Source organism: Catharus ustulatus, chromosome 3 (genome assembly GCF_009819885.2).
Source record: "Catharus ustulatus isolate bCatUst1 chromosome 3, bCatUst1.pri.v2, whole genome shotgun sequence".
Lineage (NCBI taxonomy): Eukaryota > Metazoa > Chordata > Aves > Passeriformes > Turdidae > Catharus > Catharus ustulatus.
Window position 1 is genome coordinate 98,185,189 of NC_046223.1, and position 20,466 is coordinate 98,205,654.

Consider the following 20,466-nt stretch of genomic DNA (forward strand, 5'->3'; position numbering starts at 1 on the left):
TCTTCTCCATTCATTTTACAGGTTGTAAAGACAAGCAAAAAGTAGATTTTTTACAGTAAATTAAATATGAAAAGTATTTTGACAATGCATTAACTTATATACTCCTTTACGTAAGCCAAACTTGTAAGAAACTTAATTGCTTTTGCATCATCACCAACATAACAGCTGAGGTGCCTACACAGCATGGAACTTTAATAGAAAAAAAATACCATCCCCTAAGTACTGTATAAATCTATGAAGATGCTTCTCAAAATATTCTAGGAAAAAAAAAGGTCCAGTTCCAACAGTTTTCCACTGTCTGAAGGATACATGGTATGGGTCTGAAAGAATATAGCTGACTCAAATAGAATTCATGATTGCATATGCTCAAATTTTTTAAATGTTGAGTAAGACTGTATGAAGTATACTTACAAGCATCAAATGAAGAGTTGTTTTATCTTTCCCTTATTTTTTCAGTTTCTCTCAAACACAGAAGAGGTCAACTCAATGCAAGAAAAATAATCATCTCGGAAAAAATTCCTCAGGTGACATGCCACTTCTTAGAACCTGATAGATTTCCACAAGACTTATTTATCTCCCAATATAATCAATATTTAGAATAACAGAATCATTTAGGTTGGAATAGACCTTTGAGATCATTAAGTCCAAACATAAATGTGACACTGCAATTCCACCACAAAACCATGGAGTTTAAGTCACTGTGTTCCCCAAGTGCCACTTCTAGACGTCTTTTAAATACCTCCAGGGATGTTGACTCAAACGGATTCCTGGGCAGCAGGGGGACAATCCTTTCTGTGAAGAAATTTTTCCTAGAATCTAAATCTCCCATGGTGCAACTTGAGGCCATTTCCTCTTGTCCTATTGCTTATTAGCTACAGATACTGACGCATACCTTCTTTAACAGAGAACAAGGCTAACAGTCACATTGCATTATTTTATGGAGCCTTTCAGCTGGAATCAACATCTGTGCTTTAATGTCAGAATAAGTCTACAATTCTAAACTAACAAATAAAGAGGATATGTGGCTAATTTAGGTTTGTCTTCAGTGTGCTTCCTACATAATCTAACTATACCTTGTTTCTGTGCACAAGACTAACTGTACTTAAGCAGGTCAGGATTCTCATTGATTTAAGTGGGAAGGGAACAAACATCTATACTTTGCTAAGCTACAGCATTCTGTTTACCGATAGCGATCTTGTTCTCAGCGTAGGAGACAGACTGTCTATGAGTTCTACTGAGAAAATTCTACAAGACAACAATACCCACTTTTAACCAAAATATTAATTAGGCTCCTAGTGTCTAACTGTAGTTCCACAACATAATCAATGGATTATTTCCCAATGCTCCATCTAATGGTTCAAGCATGTATAGTGTATCAAAATCTGCAGCCCTCTAAAGATTTGCTTGCTTTTCTTTGAGATTAAACTCACCCATATCATGGTAGATCCAGTTGCCATGGGGAATCAGAACATTTCTCCCATGTTTAAAAAAAGTCCAAATTCTATCTCTATTAACACGTTTTTTTTCTGATAGTTCAGATTTTTTTGGGAAAAGATCTTTAGTTTAATACAGTGTCTACTAACAAAATATGTCGTTTTTTTGATGGCCTACTTCTTCCTTTCAAGATGGACATGAATGTAAAAGTCTGGCTCCATTTCCAAGCTGCACAAGATATGAAACAGTATCTCTATTATTACTGTGACTTTAAGCTTCTTTTCACTTTCCATTTTGTATTATTTTTTCTTATGCTCTACAATTCACTATTGTATATTTGTTAGTTTCATAACAGCCTTGATGATACACAATCAACAGACAGTATATGTGATTTTTTTCTATATATTGTTTTTCATTCCAAAATATGTATTTGAGTTGAAAATCTACTGAAAAATGTAATGCCATTATTAAAGTGCAATTATTTCTGTGGCATAAAATCATTACTATAATTAACATACCCCTACCCCCATTAAAAAGAAATTCAAATTAAGTTCTCCAAACCTCCAAGACCTTGAGGTGTGATATTTACAGCATCATAAAGTTAAGTTTTTTTAGCATTCTTGTTATTTCCTGGTTATTAACATTGGAAATTTTCTTCTGAATTTTAACTCTGTCACTCTCTGAAATTTTCTATTTCATTCTGTGTTTCTGTTGTTTAAGTACATAAGTGTGCTTTGCTTCTTAATGCTTTCCAATTAGCAAAGCATTTACTGAGCTTTCACAGTCAATACTCTGTGATGGTAGAACCAGCCTCTGAAGATTTAAAAAGCTGAGACTACCACTTTTCAAATAACTCATGAGAAATGGTAAGATATTTAATCACCAGCTAGCTTAACATTTTTTAATACATATTGAAAACAATTTTGTTGTAACTGGCAAGAGACCACTAAGTTAAGCTTAATTCCATTAAAGACAGCCACTATGGCCATATATTAGGAATGTCTTGCATAACTAAGTGATAGAATTCTTTGCAGACAATGCTGTTGTGATAGATAAGAGAGTGATGTGGATGGTACCCATTTTTCAAGAAGCATTTGATAAGGCTACACATCAAAGGTAATTGGTTATTTTAAGGAAACCTTACAAAAGAATAGAACATATTTTAGACAACTGGAAAGTGCATAGTTCCATGAAGACACAAACATTTTTGTCTTGATAACTGTAAGCTATAAGACAAACATAAGTCTGCTAATAGCATAGACACCATACTGGACATACGAGAACACAAAAGCATCAACCCATCCAATTTTGTACAGTGAAATTCTGCTACATTGAAAAATATGGGTGCATATATCTAAATCCTAAAATTTTAGTCAAGAAATGCATTCTTTTTTGGACCATTACTGTGAATAGAAAGGAATCAATCTTTTCAACTTTATGCCAGCATTTCTATGAAAAATAGTGTAGATGGAGGTATTTACTATGAAGTCTCCATTTTTTTTTAAACTGGAAATAAGAGGTCATTTATTTTTGCTGATATTTTTAACATGCTTTTTTTTGTTTGTTTTCCTCCTTTTGGAGAAACTGAGTTACGATAATTAGGCAGCCCTACCTAGAACTGAGATGCATTTGATTTTAGAATAATCTCAATAGAAAATCAGAATTTTCAAATGCCTTTGGGTAAACTGTATAAAGCATTATGAAGACATACCAGGTTGAAAATTCCTGCAGTGCAGTGAGAGAGATCAGATGCTTTGCATGTTCTCTGAGCTGTGAATTATGATATTCAGAGTGGGCATCTCTCCCTTGAAATAAAGTACTCCTAGTATCTGAAGAAGTAGCACCAGTTGGCTCACATCTTCATATTCTCAGCATACACTTCCTCTAAAACTGATGAGTCTATCATTCTTTCAGAGCAAATATATGCAAACATGCAGGGTCAGTTCAGTATTCAGAAATTGTCATCAACATTTGGTAATTTAAACTGCTGTTTAGAAATGATAAGTAATAAAAATGTCATTCATTCATAAACATAGCCTTTCTGCTTTTGTTGAATATTGGAAAGTTAATAGTTATTCCTCACTTAAACCCATATGACTGGTTTGTATATCTAACCTCTGAAATTGTTTCATAATAAGTTCTCAATAATGACAGATTCCACTGATTTACTGTCTAGAATATCCATTGACTGACTGAACCCATGATGATGAAGCAATTGTATTCCCAGCAGCATCTATGCTTATACAGCATATGCAGTAATACATACTTGGTTTGATTTTATTTAAAACCTTATTCTGAGTTCTTTTGCCTACTTTCCATATGTCTATATTTTTACAAGAAATCTGGAAGCATTAAATCTATATGCTTAGTTTATCTACTCATCCCATTAATCAGCCTTTGGCTATATGGTAGCAATCTCTCTTGGATACACTTTCATGGACATCATCTTTGTTTAGGGCTATTTTAAAGAATATTTTACAATGATGTTTTACAGCTATGCCCTGCTTATATTGTAGTCGAATGCAAATAAGGTTGGAATGACACATGACAAATCTCCAGATTAACAGTCATTTACTAACCATTACGTTCCAGGGATCTTCTACTTCCGTTTTTGCACCAATACAGTATAAAAATTCTAAAGAGTAGACCAGCAAGGACATATTTAAACAGCGGGGAGAGCATGAAAAGAATGAATGCTTTAATGCTTATAAGTATACTTCATACAGTCTTGATAGCTTTGACAGCTTTTACTGTTCTTTCAAGTTTCTGCCATATGACTGTTTTTGAAGCATTTGAAGCATCTGCTTTTTAGCAAAATATGCTAAAAAGCATTGGAAAACCTCCTCCATGTTCAAGCTTCCCACTCTTACAGATAACTCCTATTTTTTCATGGCTAGAATGAGCTGGTTTTTTTGTTTCCATGGACCTTTTTACCTTAAAACATCCATTTATAAAGGAACCAATGGAAACTGTCCACCTGAAGAAAACTGGCTTTGCAGTTTAGGAAAGAAATGAAAGCTACTGAGGGTGTGTAGAAGCAAAACTTTTTCTATTACAGACTTCAAACATAGAATATAACAGCTAAAAAAATGATGTCTTGTGGTGGCAGCAATAATTAAAGGTCATATAAAAATACTGCTCAAAAAAACACAAGAAAATATGGTCTTGTTTGTTATTTTATCATCTTAAATACTCACCTCACCTACTTTGTTAAAGCTCAGAAGTTTCAATAAGATGCAAGTTAGCCCAATATGAACAGGAGAAATTATAGATAAATGAACCTTGTTATGATATGGCAGTCCTTACCATCCTGCCCTTGCATCTTCAGCATGAAGTTTAGCATTTGCTTAGACCCAAGAACAACATTTAAACTCCAGGCCTTTAGTATTTAATTGCAATATCAGCTGGAGCCAGTATTTCCATATTGGCATGCAATAGCTTATAGGTCATACCCATCATAAACTGTTCCACAGTGATTCCATACGACAGACTCAAAACAAATGTGTTCTCATAGAAAAACATTATATTCAAAGTTATATTTTACTAGATGCATTCAAAGAATTAATTTCTGATAATTTGATCTAATTCAATAATTTTAGGTGCTTGGCTTTATAAAACAGCTCAAAATTAATTTTGCTGCCTTTCCTGATTTCAATCAGGAAACAAGATTTTCAGAATGTTTGTCAATGAGTCAGAATACATCTGACATTAATACATATACACCTGCAGAGATAAACACACAAAAATATAAAAAAACTTCCTTGTGATCTCATTTAAATTATCCAAGTAATTAATCAGTCAGACAAGACATACATGAAAAGAACTTCTATTATAATCACTGGCAGTAGCACAGTGACAGAAAAATTACATTCAGGAAAACAGGATGAACACAAGTATCGTAACTTATGCAATGAATTTATAAAAAGTTATGAAAGAGATTAAAACAACATAAAAATATACTCATGTCCCTAAAAATTAAACTAAAACAATACTTGAAATGGAAGAGAGTACCTCAACTTTAAATCTTAAACTATTCTAGTTTCCAGAGATTTCTGTCTAATAATAACCTTGCATATCTTTGCCACTCTAAATTGCTGTTAGAGAGCAACACTTATTTTCCTTATACCTGAGAACAGGAGAGAATTAACATTCAATGTTTTTTTTTCTTATTTTTTTTTTTAACTAACTCGCACCTTACATCTCTATTCAGAATGTTTTTTAGAGCACCATGAGTATTTTGGTTACTGCAGTTATCGAGAATATTCATCTCTTAGAGAGTTTCAGTTCTTTACACCTAACTTTGAATATTTCCATAAAATGGAAGCTGAAAATATTCCCTCCCTCTACAGCCATTGGAAACAGACAGAGGTGAATCTCTCTGAGACAGCAAAAGCAACTGTTACCTCTGCCACCTTAAACAAAACTCTAAAAGTTACCCGCAATAAATATTGGCTAATCTCTATTTTCACCCCTTTGTGTAAATAGGATTATCTTAAATTCTTATTCAAATAATAATAATAATAAAATTATCTGTTGAATAAAGTAGTTCACAGACAGCAATCAAGCCTATTCATACAGTTTCACACTCACAGATCCCTGGATTATGATATAATGGTTGAAAGCCATCCACATATGTGAAGTAGTATTCAGCACTATTCTGATGAAAACATTGGCAATCTCTAAAATGCTCACAGAAATAAAAGAAATCATGCTAGATATTTAACCTTTGAACTGTATATAACCCTGTAGAATGATGTGAGCCCGTGAATTGCAGTAACAAAACCTGTTGGCCATCTTTTGTAACAGATGGTGGAGAAAGAGGTTATTGTCTTTATAATAGCTGTGATTCTGAATAGATTTCCACAGCAAAGTGTATTGCAAGTGGGCACAGAGGACAGTCAAAGTCTTCACTCATTTATAGATATTAAAATTGTGTAAATTATGTACTGTGGCAGCCTTAATGTTCTTCTCTAGTTATCATCCTGGATCATGATAGGGATTACTTCCTGGGTCATAAGCTACACCTGAAGGCTTTTGCCCTAGATATTCATAGATATACATGCATCCATATGCACTTCCAAGAGAGAATGAGCACTCCACCCCCTTGCAGCAAGGTGTATTACTGATTAAAGAATGGTGATATAGACAATTTCTAACAAAGCTCCTGAGACTATCTCACTTCTTGTCAGCTAGTTGGTTAGAACGGCATTGAATTTGAATTCAGCTGAGTGTCCTGGACCCATTGAACCTGATCAGACAGCACTTCGAAAGGGAAGAATTTGACCTCTCTATTCAAAGGCACAGAGAGGTAAGCAAAGCATCAAGTTCAGACTTTTCCTCCTACCCAATTTCTACTAATTCCAGTCTGGTGTGGGTTTTTTAAGAGTATTGATCTATATTTAAAGAATAGAGTAACAACAAAAATGATATTATTATTTCTTAGCTGTTCCTCTCATTTTGTAAACAATACAGTGTTCTGCAGTTTACAAATTAATAACCTTCCGTCTGTTACACTCCTCTCAGAATATCAACTGGCAGTATAGGAGGCAATGGGCACAAATTGAAATAAAGGAAATACCACTCAAAATTTAGAAAAAAACTTTTTTCACCATGAAACAAATAAAACATTGGATTCATTCCCCAGAGAGTTTGTGCAGTCCCCATTCTTGGTGACAAAACCCAATTGACATGGACAGTGTCATGGGCAACCAGATTTTAGCTGGTGAGCTCTGACAGAAAAATCACCAGGGATGTCTTCCAAACTCAGCTATTATTCTATTAAATAATTCCACTTTAAGGCATCTGTCGAACATGTACTTTCAGCATAAAAGCTCAAATCATGACTGCATTCCCAGAAGAAAACTAAGCAGCTAGGAACTCAAAGACACCTTTGACACTGGAGGTCAGTACAGTGTTTTGCGCCTCATAATCCTAGACTTTAGGCCAAAGCTGGTGTTACTGTTGCATTCCCAGGGCAAATATTGGCATGAAAAAACCTCCTATTTAGGCAACCTCTTTAAATAAGTATAGTAATAATATAGCAATCTGTGCTCACATATTGAGTGCCTATTTTCATTTTAATATAGTTATTAACTGAAGATTCAGTTTCCCCTTCTCTTGGTTGATCTATCACTTACTGAACGCCACCTGGAGTGAGGTAAATGGTCAGTATTTCAAACAGCCCAGTTTGGTACAATAGTTGGCCTCAATTAACTTAAAGGTCATTTCCAACCTAAATGATTCTGATTCTCTTTTTGTCTGTTTATAGCAGTGATGAAAAGTAAGAGGATGCAGTTCACACTGGAACTTTGTGCATTTCTAGCAGTTGTTGTGACTTCACACAGAGTGTCCTTGATGAAAAAGGTACTACTGGGGAAAGAAGGGCCACCTCAGGAGAGTAAGCATTCCCTAGAGGGATATAAATAATGGTGGAAGATAGAGGACTGTTCTAGCTGGTTTTTTTTCTTTGTGTAGCATTTTGCATGGAATACATCAGATGTAGGGATACAGTAAAAAACAATGCCTTTCTTTCTCCAATCTATTTAGCATTTAGATATTTCTGCTTCAGATGAAGTGTCATCTACTGTGCCTTCTGCATGCCAGACATGGAGAGCAACTACTGGGGCTGTCGTCTGCCAGCTTAGATCACTTTCTAAGAGGAAAAGGGTTTGCATTCCATTCTTCTCTCCACTCTCATGCATATTTATCTATTTTCTAAACCTAGGGACAATGGAAGAATACACACTGTGTAGAAAGAGCAAAAATTAGTCATACAGAGATGCTTAATGCAAGGGACACTCTGCTAGGGCACAACTTAAGGGAAAAGGACAGCATTTGGTCAAAACAGGTATTGTGCAATGATAAAGCCTTTAGTGTTCCCAATTACCAGCAGACCAGTTGGCAAAACTCAGGTCAAAGAGTCCTTAAATTGCTGACATCATTTTGTTCCCATTCCATTTGATCCAGCTGCAGCTGGGTGAATACTGCATTGAATGAATTGTTGAGATATTACCAAGACTTTTCCCATTCAGGTCAGAGAGGTGTTCTCTGTCTCGAAATGACAATCGGAGAATATAACAAAGCTCATGGTAGCACATGCCTTTATTGTTTATTACCCAATCTTGCTTTTAGTTGGCTAGATTCAACCTGTTTGCACACTTGAATAAATCCTCAAAAAAGCAGTCTCAAAGGCAGCTTTTCTTCCTGAAGTGCTGCCATGCACAGCTTTATTAATGCCAGTCTAAATTTCTTCACGACACTCTATGTCTTACATCTGATGTGAAGTAAAGCTGATGGAACACCCCTGGTAAATGATGTACTAATGCCAACACATCAATTCCTATGGATAGCTGCTTATTTCTAAGTATATGTCTAATTTTTATGTATGGTGTTTTTAGCAATCTGAATTGTTCCCCTACTTCTCTTCTGTTGTATTAGCAATGAGCAAAGGCATCTGACTTTGAGAAAATGCCCAAACTCTACTCTATTTCCATGTAGAATCTATTTTAAATATTTCTTTTCCTTCTAGTCTCATACTAAATTAAACTGTATGAGCTTAAAATGGTTCCCTTACTGTTCAAAGCATCCACAGATCAGAAAGAACAAGAACACATGCCAGGTTCTGGGAAGAATATAATTATGATTAATTCCTTTGTTAGATATTATTGTCTGGTGATGGAGTTATGATTAAATAGCCATATTAATTATTTATTTAAGAATTTATTTAAAATATAGGTCATGATTTCCAAATGTCTGAGGAAAATGCTTTCCATTAATCTATACAAAACAAAATAAAAAACTGCAAGAGTAATCAGTTGTCCACTATGTTCTAAAGCAGAATTTCGATCTTGCCTTTTATTTCTGTTGAGAAGCCTCAAGACTGAAAATGCCATAGGTGCCTTGGGATGCCTTATTCCCATTTACCCTCATAGGTGTCCAAGGCCTTTTGGAAGTTTGAAGAAATTCTGATATCAGAGTATTTGACCAATGCAGTAGCACCCCTGCCACTTTTGGGGGTCTGTGACTGCAGCTGCTGCCTGCCTGCCTGCTGGGCTGTGTTTTCATTCCCCTCACTCTTCAGCTGCCAGCCAGCTCTCCCTGCCTACCCCTCACAGCTCTGTTGCTCAGCCATCTCCATCTTCTTGTTTGCCTCAATGCCACCATCGCATCCACTAAACAACTGGGGTTTCTTCCTTCCCAAGTTTCCTTTTCTGCAAAAGATTGCCCATAATATCTAGCTCCATGCACAAATCAGAACAATTCTGAAAGTGATGTCAAGCTCTTTTCTCTAATAGGCAAAGCAGAGCTTGTTCCTATGAAGTCTGGTAGGAGTTTCTGATTTAATTCACTGGTTTTAGATTCAGATCAGAATTAGGCCATTTGATGCTAAATTCTCAGGATGTGTCTGAATAAAAATAGTACAAATACTGTGGCATTCAAGCTCTTCATCCATAATATATTCATCTTGAAGTGCACAGCTGCCATGCATATATTTATGTAACTGCTATCTGTAGAAATAGTTAAGTATTCAGTTCAACTCTGAAAAAAAATATTTAGAAAAGTTAAGGAAGGCTAAGTGGTGAGCACAAGCAGGAGGGATAGTTATTAGACATACATGTCTTCAGAAGGCAACAAATCACTAACATTTTCACCTGAATCGCTGAAGATACATAACATAACTAGAAAATGCACAGAGAAGAACAAGGATAGCCAGACATTTGGAGAAGAGAGGAATCTAAGCAGACCACAACTTTTCAGTTAATAAGCAAACAGCTCAAAGTGGCAATGATAAGCATTCACTTTTCACAGTCAAAACACTTGAGGCAATCCATAAAATACTCAAACACAAGGATTATACCAAAGACAATGTCATTAATTTGTAGAACCTATTTTCATAATATTTTTGAAATCAATAGTGTAAACATGTTAAAAAACGAGACTGGTTAAAACCATGAACAATTGAGACATCAGAAGCTTTTAAACACAGTATGACCTCCAGCCTGAGAGGACCAGACACAACAGAAGCTGGATATGGATCAGACAGGAAGGTGGCAGCATTCTCTACGAGCTCCATCTCCTGTACTATTTTTCACTATCAGCTACTGAGAGCTTTTGTCTCTCCAATTTTGGCAGCTGTCTTGCACTTGCCCTACACTGTTCCCAACCTTCACAAATAAAAATACTGCAAGTAACCTGGTCTATATATGCAGTAGGTGCCAAGGGCTACAGGAACTCCTCTGCCTCCCTGCTCTGCCCAGCTGGTACAGCTATGCAGAACCTCCTTACACCTGCCTCTACTTTTCCAGATTTCTACTTCCTTCCTTTCTAAACTTAACTGTGCAAAGTCTTTGGTGCAGCAATACAAGCACAGTCATATTAATCACCAATATTTTTATTCCATTGCGTCTCTGGCAGGCTCTTGGCAGTACAGCAACAAACATTCCAGTAATAAATGAGCTTTTAAGTGCACCAAGCTTTACTATTCAGCAGCTGGCATGTGGTCTCTGATCAAAACTTAACGTGCAAGACCCCTGCATAGGCAGCACACCAAACAGCAATAACAGCAACATTAATAAACAATGTAAGACCTCAAGTTGAGAACACAGGTCAACTATCTTCCTAACTATACCAAAATCTATTACTTCAGGGGCTCTTTTCCTAAGCTACACTAACACACTACTGAATTGCAGTGAGGTAGGTAAGTAGGACCACAATGCCCATTAAGTCTCCATAAACAATTAACTTTTGAAGCTGAGCTCTACAACAAAACAACCTGTCTGCTGCCATGGGATGTAGTTTCAATTCATGTAGGTCATTGGTGAGGTAATAGACAATTTTATCCAGCAACAGAAGAAAAGTAGCAAAATCCCAGCACAACACATCCTTTGATAGGCTTAATAAAAATATAGATCAATTTTACAGAAGAAGAAATTGAAAAAAATAAAAGCAATTACCTGACTTAAATGTATTTCAAATGTTTGTAAAGTATACAGAATTTTACTGCTAAAAATACCCCAACAAAACATACATTCAATGTAAAAAAATGCCTTAAACTTACCTCTTAGTTTACACTGATTTAATATATTTTTTCTTCTACTTTTCAACTTTCCTTGCATCTTGGGAATATAGTGGTTTTCTCCACCCGTTTCCTTCCTCTCACCTCCTCCCCCTCCAATCTGGCCTCCTTTCCTTCCTTGGAGGTTTTTAAGCTTTAATTTGAGAGTGTAAAGCTGAAAAATATTTGATACAATTTTTTTTTTTAATTAGAGAATTGAGCTCCTCACTGTGGTTGAAGCATTTCTGGGAACAGCACCAAAAAGCTGGAAGCTACTGCACTGAGTAGCCACAGCATATCTCTTAAAATCATCACTCATTTATTTTTTTCCCAGACAACTAATGTTTCAGCATTTTACTTACAGACATGACTGCAGTTTAGGAAACTAGAAATGAGTCCGAGTCTCTTTGTTCAATATTGGAACATGAAAACTAGATTCCCAAATTCCAGCGTGGGCCCATCTCCAGCTGGAACAGGAACAAGACTCACCAAGTGGGATTTGACAATGTATGAGCTGAGGCTTAAGTTAGTCACATTTTAAATGAGCTCAGAAGGGTATTGATGATTATATGTTCCAACTGGAGGAGGTAGTTGTCAGTCTGCCTGCAGTGTGCATGTCACCACACCAGGAAAGGGGAAATATTTTAGAGCTTGTGTGGGATTGGGCCTGCTGAATGGAGCACTTGGGAAGTCTCCTCTCCTATAATTTGAATATTGTTGGGTAAGGGGAGAAAAAAGTATAGGTTAGATATGTTCTTTAGGAACTCTGTAACATACATTTACAGCGAGGTGTGTTGGAGAGACTTGGCATTTCTGCATGCGAGTGGAAGCCTAGGGTCTGTATTAGGTTTCCATTGATTTGCACTACATTGTGTACATATATTTTTTTAAATCTTGATTTAATACGGCTAGAGAATGCTTTTGTCTAATAACGAACATTTTCCTGATAAGATATCAAACTTGTGGTAATGCTAAATAAGTCATATCTTTTCTAAATGTTTACACATTTCAGATATGTGGATAACAGTAGTCTTCCTCTCCATTCCTTTTATGTTCATTCATTACATTTCAGTGTTTCCTCTTACGTTACCCTTGCTTGAACAATAGTAAATTACTTCTACAATCCACTTATTTGTGTGAAACTCAGCAATTACATGTCTAGTCTTTTACATAATCTATCTGCACATTCTTTCAAAGACAGTATTTTCCTTTTAGACATTATACTGACTACAAACCAGACCTTACACAACCAGAAAATAAAATGTTTAAGTTTAATTGAATGTGCATATTTCTATGTATTTAATTAATATGTACTAGGCATATAAAATCAGTTCTGAACTAGTTTATTGCAGATGCATTAGCGTCTCATTTCTCTCAATCAGAATATGATACATTGATAACTCCTCCTGCTCATGTTTCTAACCTCTAAGTATCGTTTATTTTCTGTTTCCTGCTGTTTACATCATCTGCTGACTTCATTAACATGCTGTTCACTTGCTTTCTTTAATACTATTAATGAAACTGTTAAATAAGGCTGAAACAGAGACCAATCATTATAGTAGCACATTGGATGACTGGAATGTGTCATCAGCCAAGGTTTCTGCAGCAAGTTCTAAAAGCCCATTTGTCAAAATCATTCCTTTTAATTGGTTTCACTAAGTTATTATTTTTTCAATTGACTGATGTTTAATTGTGGCATTACCAGAAAGCCATTTGTGAAACCTTGGCAGAGAAAATTTGACTGCTTATATATTTGCTTTTTTTTAAACCACACCTACTGGAAAGTTGCTTCAGAATAGGTTTCGAACTTCTTTCTACAGTTGTCCGTTCTATTTACCTCTTCATACTCACTATTTCATACCATCGTTTGCCCTTACAGATTTGAGACCCTTGAATTAACTCCATGCAATTGATAAAGCAATTAGGTTGCTTTAAGGCTGTGCAAAAGGGTATGTGATAACAAACAAATAATATTAAATAAAAGATAATATTATTTACATAAATAGACACACATAGTGAGAATTTATATGAATGCAACTCAGACACAAACAATTCCAAATACATTTCCAGCATAACTAAGGAAAGCATGAGAGGCGTTTTTTAAACATCAAAAAGCATAAACAGAGAAGGAAAAGACCTGTTTTACCTGCATAGTTACTGGTGACCTGCAAACACACTAACTGAGAATTAGGCTAGAAGTGAGAAAGTAAATAATAACCATCAGGAATGAGCCTTCAGATAAATCTTCCAGTACATGTAGTCAAGGCAATGAACCTTACTCTGTTAATACAAAGCTGGCTTGGTTCACAGAAGGAGTTGTCAAGTAGTTCCTTGAAAAGGCAGCATACCCATCCCTGATCTTAGACATGGTGGCCCTGTCTACCTTCCAGCTCTGAGAGCATGACAGCAAATACCAACAATTCTTAACCCCTAACTTTGTCTTTGAAATTGCTGATTCACATTCCAGACTTTCAGTACGCTGTTCAGTTTTGATGAACCTCAATCACCTCATGAAATCTACATATAAGAAAATATATTATTAATCTTCATTACTAAGAAGACACGAGCTGCCGAATTTTTCAGTGTCAAAGTTTTGGCCTCTAAAAAATTAGCTTTCAGTAAGTACACATGGGAGAAAGCTTCACAAGCAAGGGCACTCTTGAAGACAGTGGATTCTGGCACTGTCCAAGGTCTTTGTTGAAAAGCTCACTTCACTACTCCTGACATACAGCAACTACCTCAGGGTCTGCTGCCTCCCCAGTCATATCAACACAGACCCAGGGAAAATGGATATAATCTAGACCAAAAGAACATACCCTTGACATTCGTTCTTCTTTTGAGGACAAAAACCACGGCAATCTCTCATGGTTTAGAAATGATGGAAAATATTTGAATTCAGGTTCCCAGAACTGTTTTGAATTTGAGAAGTGACAGAGCTGATAGAAAAGGACAATCTGGCATTTTGCAATCATATTATTTTGAGCATATAGGTCATTTCATTCTGAGGTTTTCAGAAAACATTTCCAGACATTCAAAATTTTCAGCATATATTTTTATACAAAAGAAAAGTCTCAATTAAAAGGACTATCAAAAGATTTGCTCATGGATATGTATTTGATTTAATGAAATGAAGTATTCTTGATTCTCCTTGGAGCACTCTCCTCTAAGTTTTTAACTCTTATTGGTGGAAGGAGCTTTGTTGAAAGTTATTTACCCTTTATAATGTATTATTTACATAAACTGCTCAAAGAAAACTAACAGGGCTCTTACTCTAGGTACAATCTTTTTTCTTTGGCTGAATAGTTCTTGGCCTTTTCAAAGCACACGACTCATTGTTTTTATCAGCCTATGATCATAATGCTACAAAGAAAAGTCACAGTAATTATAGAGCAGTCTTCATAAGAGCTATATTTAATAAGCTATGTTCATCCCTGTTCCAACTCCACTAGTTTCTGGCAAAAGCAAGGATATATTTAACCATTACGTGCTAGCTTGCATAGCAGCAATTATTATCCTTGAGAAAGCAGTAATGCTTTGGCCCTTTTAGAGGTTAAACCTTATTTTCTGTCTGTTAACAAAAACACTGAGCAGTTGAAATAAATTGAGAGTGCAATAAGTGTTCATAGACTTCAAACAAAACATTCTTTCATAAATTATGTCTATACAAGGTTTAATTGTGTTTTTACCTTTTCAGTTTGACAACAAAAACTGTGATGAAAGGTGAGTATATATATATCTGTATATGTGCAAGTATTAGCATAAATACAAATATATTGGCAACAAATATTAGAAGTATATCATCAAAACCCTTTATTTTTCATTGGATTATTAGTTGTTTAAATACAACTAATGACTATCATTAACTTCAGAAGGCTTTTAAAAAATGGAAAAAAAACCCTACTTGTGAGGAGATCACAATGAACATATGAGACAGCAGGAGGATACAGTCTGCTGAAGTAGCACAAAGAAAAGATGAGAAAAAAGTTGCTCAGGATACATCTTAGCACACAAACTGAGCATCGGATGTAATCTGTTGCCATCACCAGGTGGTTTACATAAACATTTATCTGTTATGAGGCCTCTGCAAATGCTATTTTGAATTGTTACTGGAACTTTATTTCAGCATAATATGAGCTAATAATAATAAGGAAAAGAAAACCAAAACCAAAAACAAAATCAGGGCACCAGCACATTTTACATGTTCAATTTAACCAGGGGAAAATAATTCAGACTACCTTGTAGGAAGAATAGACATATTATTGCCTTCAAAGGGCTCACTAACAGTAGCATACAACTTCTGGCATCATTTCAGTCTCACTGGTTCTTGATAATTAAAAATACTTCACTGTTTACTTCACAGTACATTTTTAATTAATAAACAAAATAATTTACATAGCTTCTTTCTTTGGCTGTTTGCTAGCACATATTCTGCCACACAAGTGTTTACTTCCTACTGCCCTGAAGAGGAATCCTTGTGCTCACAACGGAGGAACAATACGGCTCAGAGAATCAGATCTACAGAACCATCCTGCAATAACTCATCATACAGGGTGGGAGGGATGAGGGGTGATATTTCACAAAAAATTATGAGAGGAGCCAAACAAAAATATAAGATAATATTAATAGAATTCAAAGAAGCAAACAACATATTATATGTTCATTCCAGAACTCCCCACATCCTTCCTATTTCTGAAAAGCATGAGATATAAAATCCTTCCATCTCATCTATTGCATACAAGATATCTATCTGCCCACACTGCTGTCCAATACAGCTCAGAATTCTGGTCTTATAAGCTGCAATTTAAAATGTGCTGTTCTCTAAAACTTTGAAAGCATACATTGTGTTTACAGGCTAGCTCACAGTCACAGGGATCATATGTGCATGTGCATGTATATGTGAGTGCATGAGACAACAAGAGTACTGAACCTATTGATTAATTTCTAATTAAAAGACAAGACAGTGAAACACAGGGAAAATTCTGAAGCAACCTTGTATTGTGATATGCAGAAGAATGCAAGCTGCAGTTCATTGGTGTCTCCATAGAAACAAGACATATTTGGAGGGTGTAAGACATTGTCAGAGGACTAAAAAATTTCAGCTTCAGCAGAAAACAGAAAAGCACCTGAGGGATTTTTTTTAACCAGGAAAACAAAATTAATTATTCATTTCCTATATAGGAAGCATCCATTTTTAGATAAGTTACTTAACATACACCAGGATTAATTTATGGAGTGGCTAATCCTATGATTTTTTTAATCCATAAAATCTGTAGAAAATGCATTGTTACACTTCTAAGTATAATGCCAAAGAGGAATATAAGTAGGGTCTCAATGAATAATTGAAAGGTCTATTCAATGTGCTGTTAATACTTGGTAACATTTTCACACTTGCTTTAGACAGTGCTTATGCATTCATATGAATGTTGGCTCATAAACAGAGCCCCTTTTTGGCCTGTGCAAAAGGTGGTCCCAGAAGAATTAAAGGCAGAGAGGAGATACTGCTTCAAGATGCTGTGCTGTAAACCTGCTCAGTATCCCTCCTACTTCAAATGAACAGAGATTCAAAGTGTGCAGCTGCAGCAACTATTTTTAAGAAGTTGAACCCACACACAGGATGGATTAAAAAAGGCTCATCTCCATATGCTAAACCTGAAGCTATAGGCAGAGATTTTTTCCTATGTGACCAAGGGATCTATGCCAGCTGGTAGCTTCATAGGCTGGGCTACTGTTCCCTGACTATATGCCCTGAACTGGCTACAGAAGCCTTGGGGACAGACCTCCCACTTCAACAGAAACAACCCCAAACCCCCTCAGCTTTTTTCCTAAAGAAAGATATTCCTTATCCATGGAGGTCCCTAGTGAACTGAACTCAGTACCCAGTACTGAAGGTACCTCTTACATTCTTTTCTACTGAAATAAAAGTGCTGTGGAAATAATCAGTTTCCACATCAAGTCGTTTCTGTTCTATTTCCTCAGAAGAGAAGAAAGCCTGTCATGCTGCCTCCATGGGCCAGGGTACAGGTGAGATACTTGTGCTACACAAGGGAGCTGAAGTTGAGAACTGCCATTAACTGGAGGTCCCTGCAGTATTAGGTGCTTCTCTTAGGGCTATATTAAAACAGTGCATGTTAGATATCAAAAGAGAAAAGATCCTTCAAGAATAACCAGGCCTTTCCCTGGTGGCATCATGCACCATGATATGATGGTGATGATTCAACCCTTCCACAAAACCTTACCACTTTGAGGAAGATGAGGATTAAGGAAATGGGTAACAATGAGATTCCCGGCTGCAAAAAAGAAAACAAGATTTAAGGGTTCTCAAAAGATGTCTCAGTGATTGGAAGAAAAGAAAAGGTTAAATTGAAAATAGTTTTTTAGGGCCTTTTTAGTGTGCATGTCACACATAATCAAGTTCTGTACAGAGTACTTACGTTAGTAAAAAAGGTCTCATTGAAGACTAAATGTTATGCATATTTTTCAATCAGGTAAAATCTTCATAATAAATATTTAGGTATTAGAGTTCTGCCAGAGGATGCAGATTCATTCTCTAGCTCTCCACAGACTTGCATCAAGATGCATCTAAGATCAGAGACAATTCTTCAATTAAAAAAGTATGGCATCTTGCAGTCACTTGTCAAAATTGAGACAAAATAGAAGAATGCCACGTTTATGTCCAGCTGTGCTTTTTAGCATATGTGAAAAGATGTAAATTCAGAGAAATGTGAACTGATATACACTCATTTACGTTACAGTTTCTCCAGTCTGTGCACCAGAGCTGAAAGCAGTGAACTTGCACTCAGTCATTTATCTTTCACAAATGCAAGGTTCTGCCTGCACAGAAAAAGTTAAAATTGATGGGTAGGTATAGAAAAAATATATTTTGAAAGAGATACAAAACATGATGAAAACTGGCTGATGTTGCTATTGTTTTTTCTAGGAGAAGAAGAATTAAAAAGACATAATTATGTTTGGTCTTATGAAGACACCAATGGCTGGGTAATTGACTTTTGGACTTTGGATGAGCAGTAATACTATGCTATACCTTTGCTTATATGTACCATCCTTGTCCACATCATCAGTCTTAGGTGATATTAAGGCCATTTCTCACACAAGTAAAATCTACTCTAGGAGTAATAGATACCAACAAAAACATATTTTTCTAAAGAACATAATACTAGGCTGCTCCTTTAGGGAATCTCTTAAACTCTTCTGTGTTGCAACTAAAGGAAAAGACAAAAGAGTTGTGCAATTTCAAGCAGTCTACCTTCACATCCTTCACTGCAATCACAACTTTGGGCCTCGAGAATCCTTACAGACACAGACATAAAATGAGGAAAGGATACAAGGAAAGAGTTTGAAGTCTCTTTTCCCCTTTCCTGTGCACCCATCCATTTCCCAAAGAAGGCAATGAGAAAGGGAAATGACTGATGTTTTTCACTATTGTGCTTTTATTTATAAAAGTCAGACTGAAGGGACAGAGAGAAATAACAATGAGAAAGAAAGGGTGCTCAACACCACCTGATACACAGTTGTTGATATATACACCACAATCATATATTACTGTAAATTCAGATTAAATTAGATGAAATTTTGTCAACACATCTCAGGAGAAAATTAGCTATAGTTTACAAAATAAGGTCTTTATTATCTGTCAAGCATTTTTGACACTTATTTTACTAATTATGATACTTCCTAGGAGGCTATGCAAACACTCTGGCTAAATGCTTTATTCTGCCATTGTTTATGGGTGATAGTAGATCTAAAGCACATACCAGCATTATGCAGTGATGGAACTTCAGCATGGTCTTGATATTAGTAATACATACTGAGTTTGCAGTAATGACTCTTACAAGTTGTTTGGTCCAGGAGTATGTTAGGCACATTGCAGTGGGGTCACAGATGGATGTTCCTAATTGCAGTTCCAGGAACAGTGAGATCAAAGATCTCTGCCAGATCTTCTGTCCCCATAGATGCACACACCCCCAAACTTTCCAGAGATTCAATTTATCTGAGTAGCCAAGGCTGCCTGAGTCAGCACAGGATATATGAAATTTTAGGGCAATTACTAGAGAGAACACATTGGCCATGCTGGCTGTCATAGAATTTTGTCACACACAGTTATCAGATGTGGAGAAAAAACCAAGAATAACTGTTATGAAAGACTGAAGACTACTGCAGTGTGTCCATCATTCAGGTCAGTGGTTACAGCTGTAGTGCAAGACTGGTGAGTAATGTGTTTAATTTCATACTTTGCCAAAGGCCTCTTTGGGGACATGGAGGAGCTGACAGCATCTCTGCTTAATTTTCAAAATAAGGATAATGATCTTTCCTCACTTCAGAGATGCGCTCGGATAACTGAGGCAGGTTGCTGTACTGTGCAAAAGGTTTACATTACTTTGCTATATATGGTGTATATATCAACAACATAAACATATATGTGCATATATTTTCTTCAATTAATATCATCAAGGACACAGAGAATTTAGATAAACATTGCAAGTTCACTTGTTTTCCTAAAATTTGCAGGTAACACATCTCACTTAGAAGGAGAGAGGATTTTGTAAATATAAAAGTTTTACAATATATTTCTTAAATCCATCCAAGACAACTTAACTCAGTATTTTTCCCCTAGTTATTTGACACTTTGGCATATACAATATTGATTGTGAGCATATTTGAGTGAGGTTTTTTTGAGTTTTGAACATTATATATATGTAATGCAAGTTCCTTTGAACAACTTTACTACTTTCCATAATTAAAATAAAATAAATCAGAAAAGGAAAACATTAATTTTCCTGCCAGAGCTGCATTTATCCCTAAGCACTTTGAGCAAGGCACAGCGATGCACAATATGTTGCACAGTAATTCTGCCTGAGTAAAGCTCCTGATATTAAAGAATAACCATGCATCCAAGAGACAGTCAGCCTTAGGCGCAGACAGATTGACACAGCGTGGTGCAACATTTTTGTCCAGAATCT

The 20,466-nt window shown here is 35.9% G+C and overlaps 1 protein-coding gene across 17 annotated transcripts in view; it reads right to left on the bottom strand.

Annotated features, from left to right (window-relative positions):
• Positions 1-20,466, bottom strand: part of DLGAP2 (DLG associated protein 2) — a 465,971-nt gene that overhangs the window by 299,131 nt on the left and 146,374 nt on the right. For 7 of the 17 annotated variants that reach the window (XM_033054082.2, XM_033054068.2, XM_033054069.2 and 4 more), the window contains exon 2: positions 11,492-11,663. The exons of the other annotated variants lie outside the window; for them this stretch is intronic. In XM_033054082.2, coding sequence (XP_032909973.1) covers positions 11,492-11,549 — 58 coding nt within the window. In that variant the 5' untranslated portion in view covers positions 11,550-11,663. The remainder of the gene's footprint in view (positions 1-11,491; positions 11,664-20,466) is intronic. 17 annotated transcript variants of the gene reach the window in all.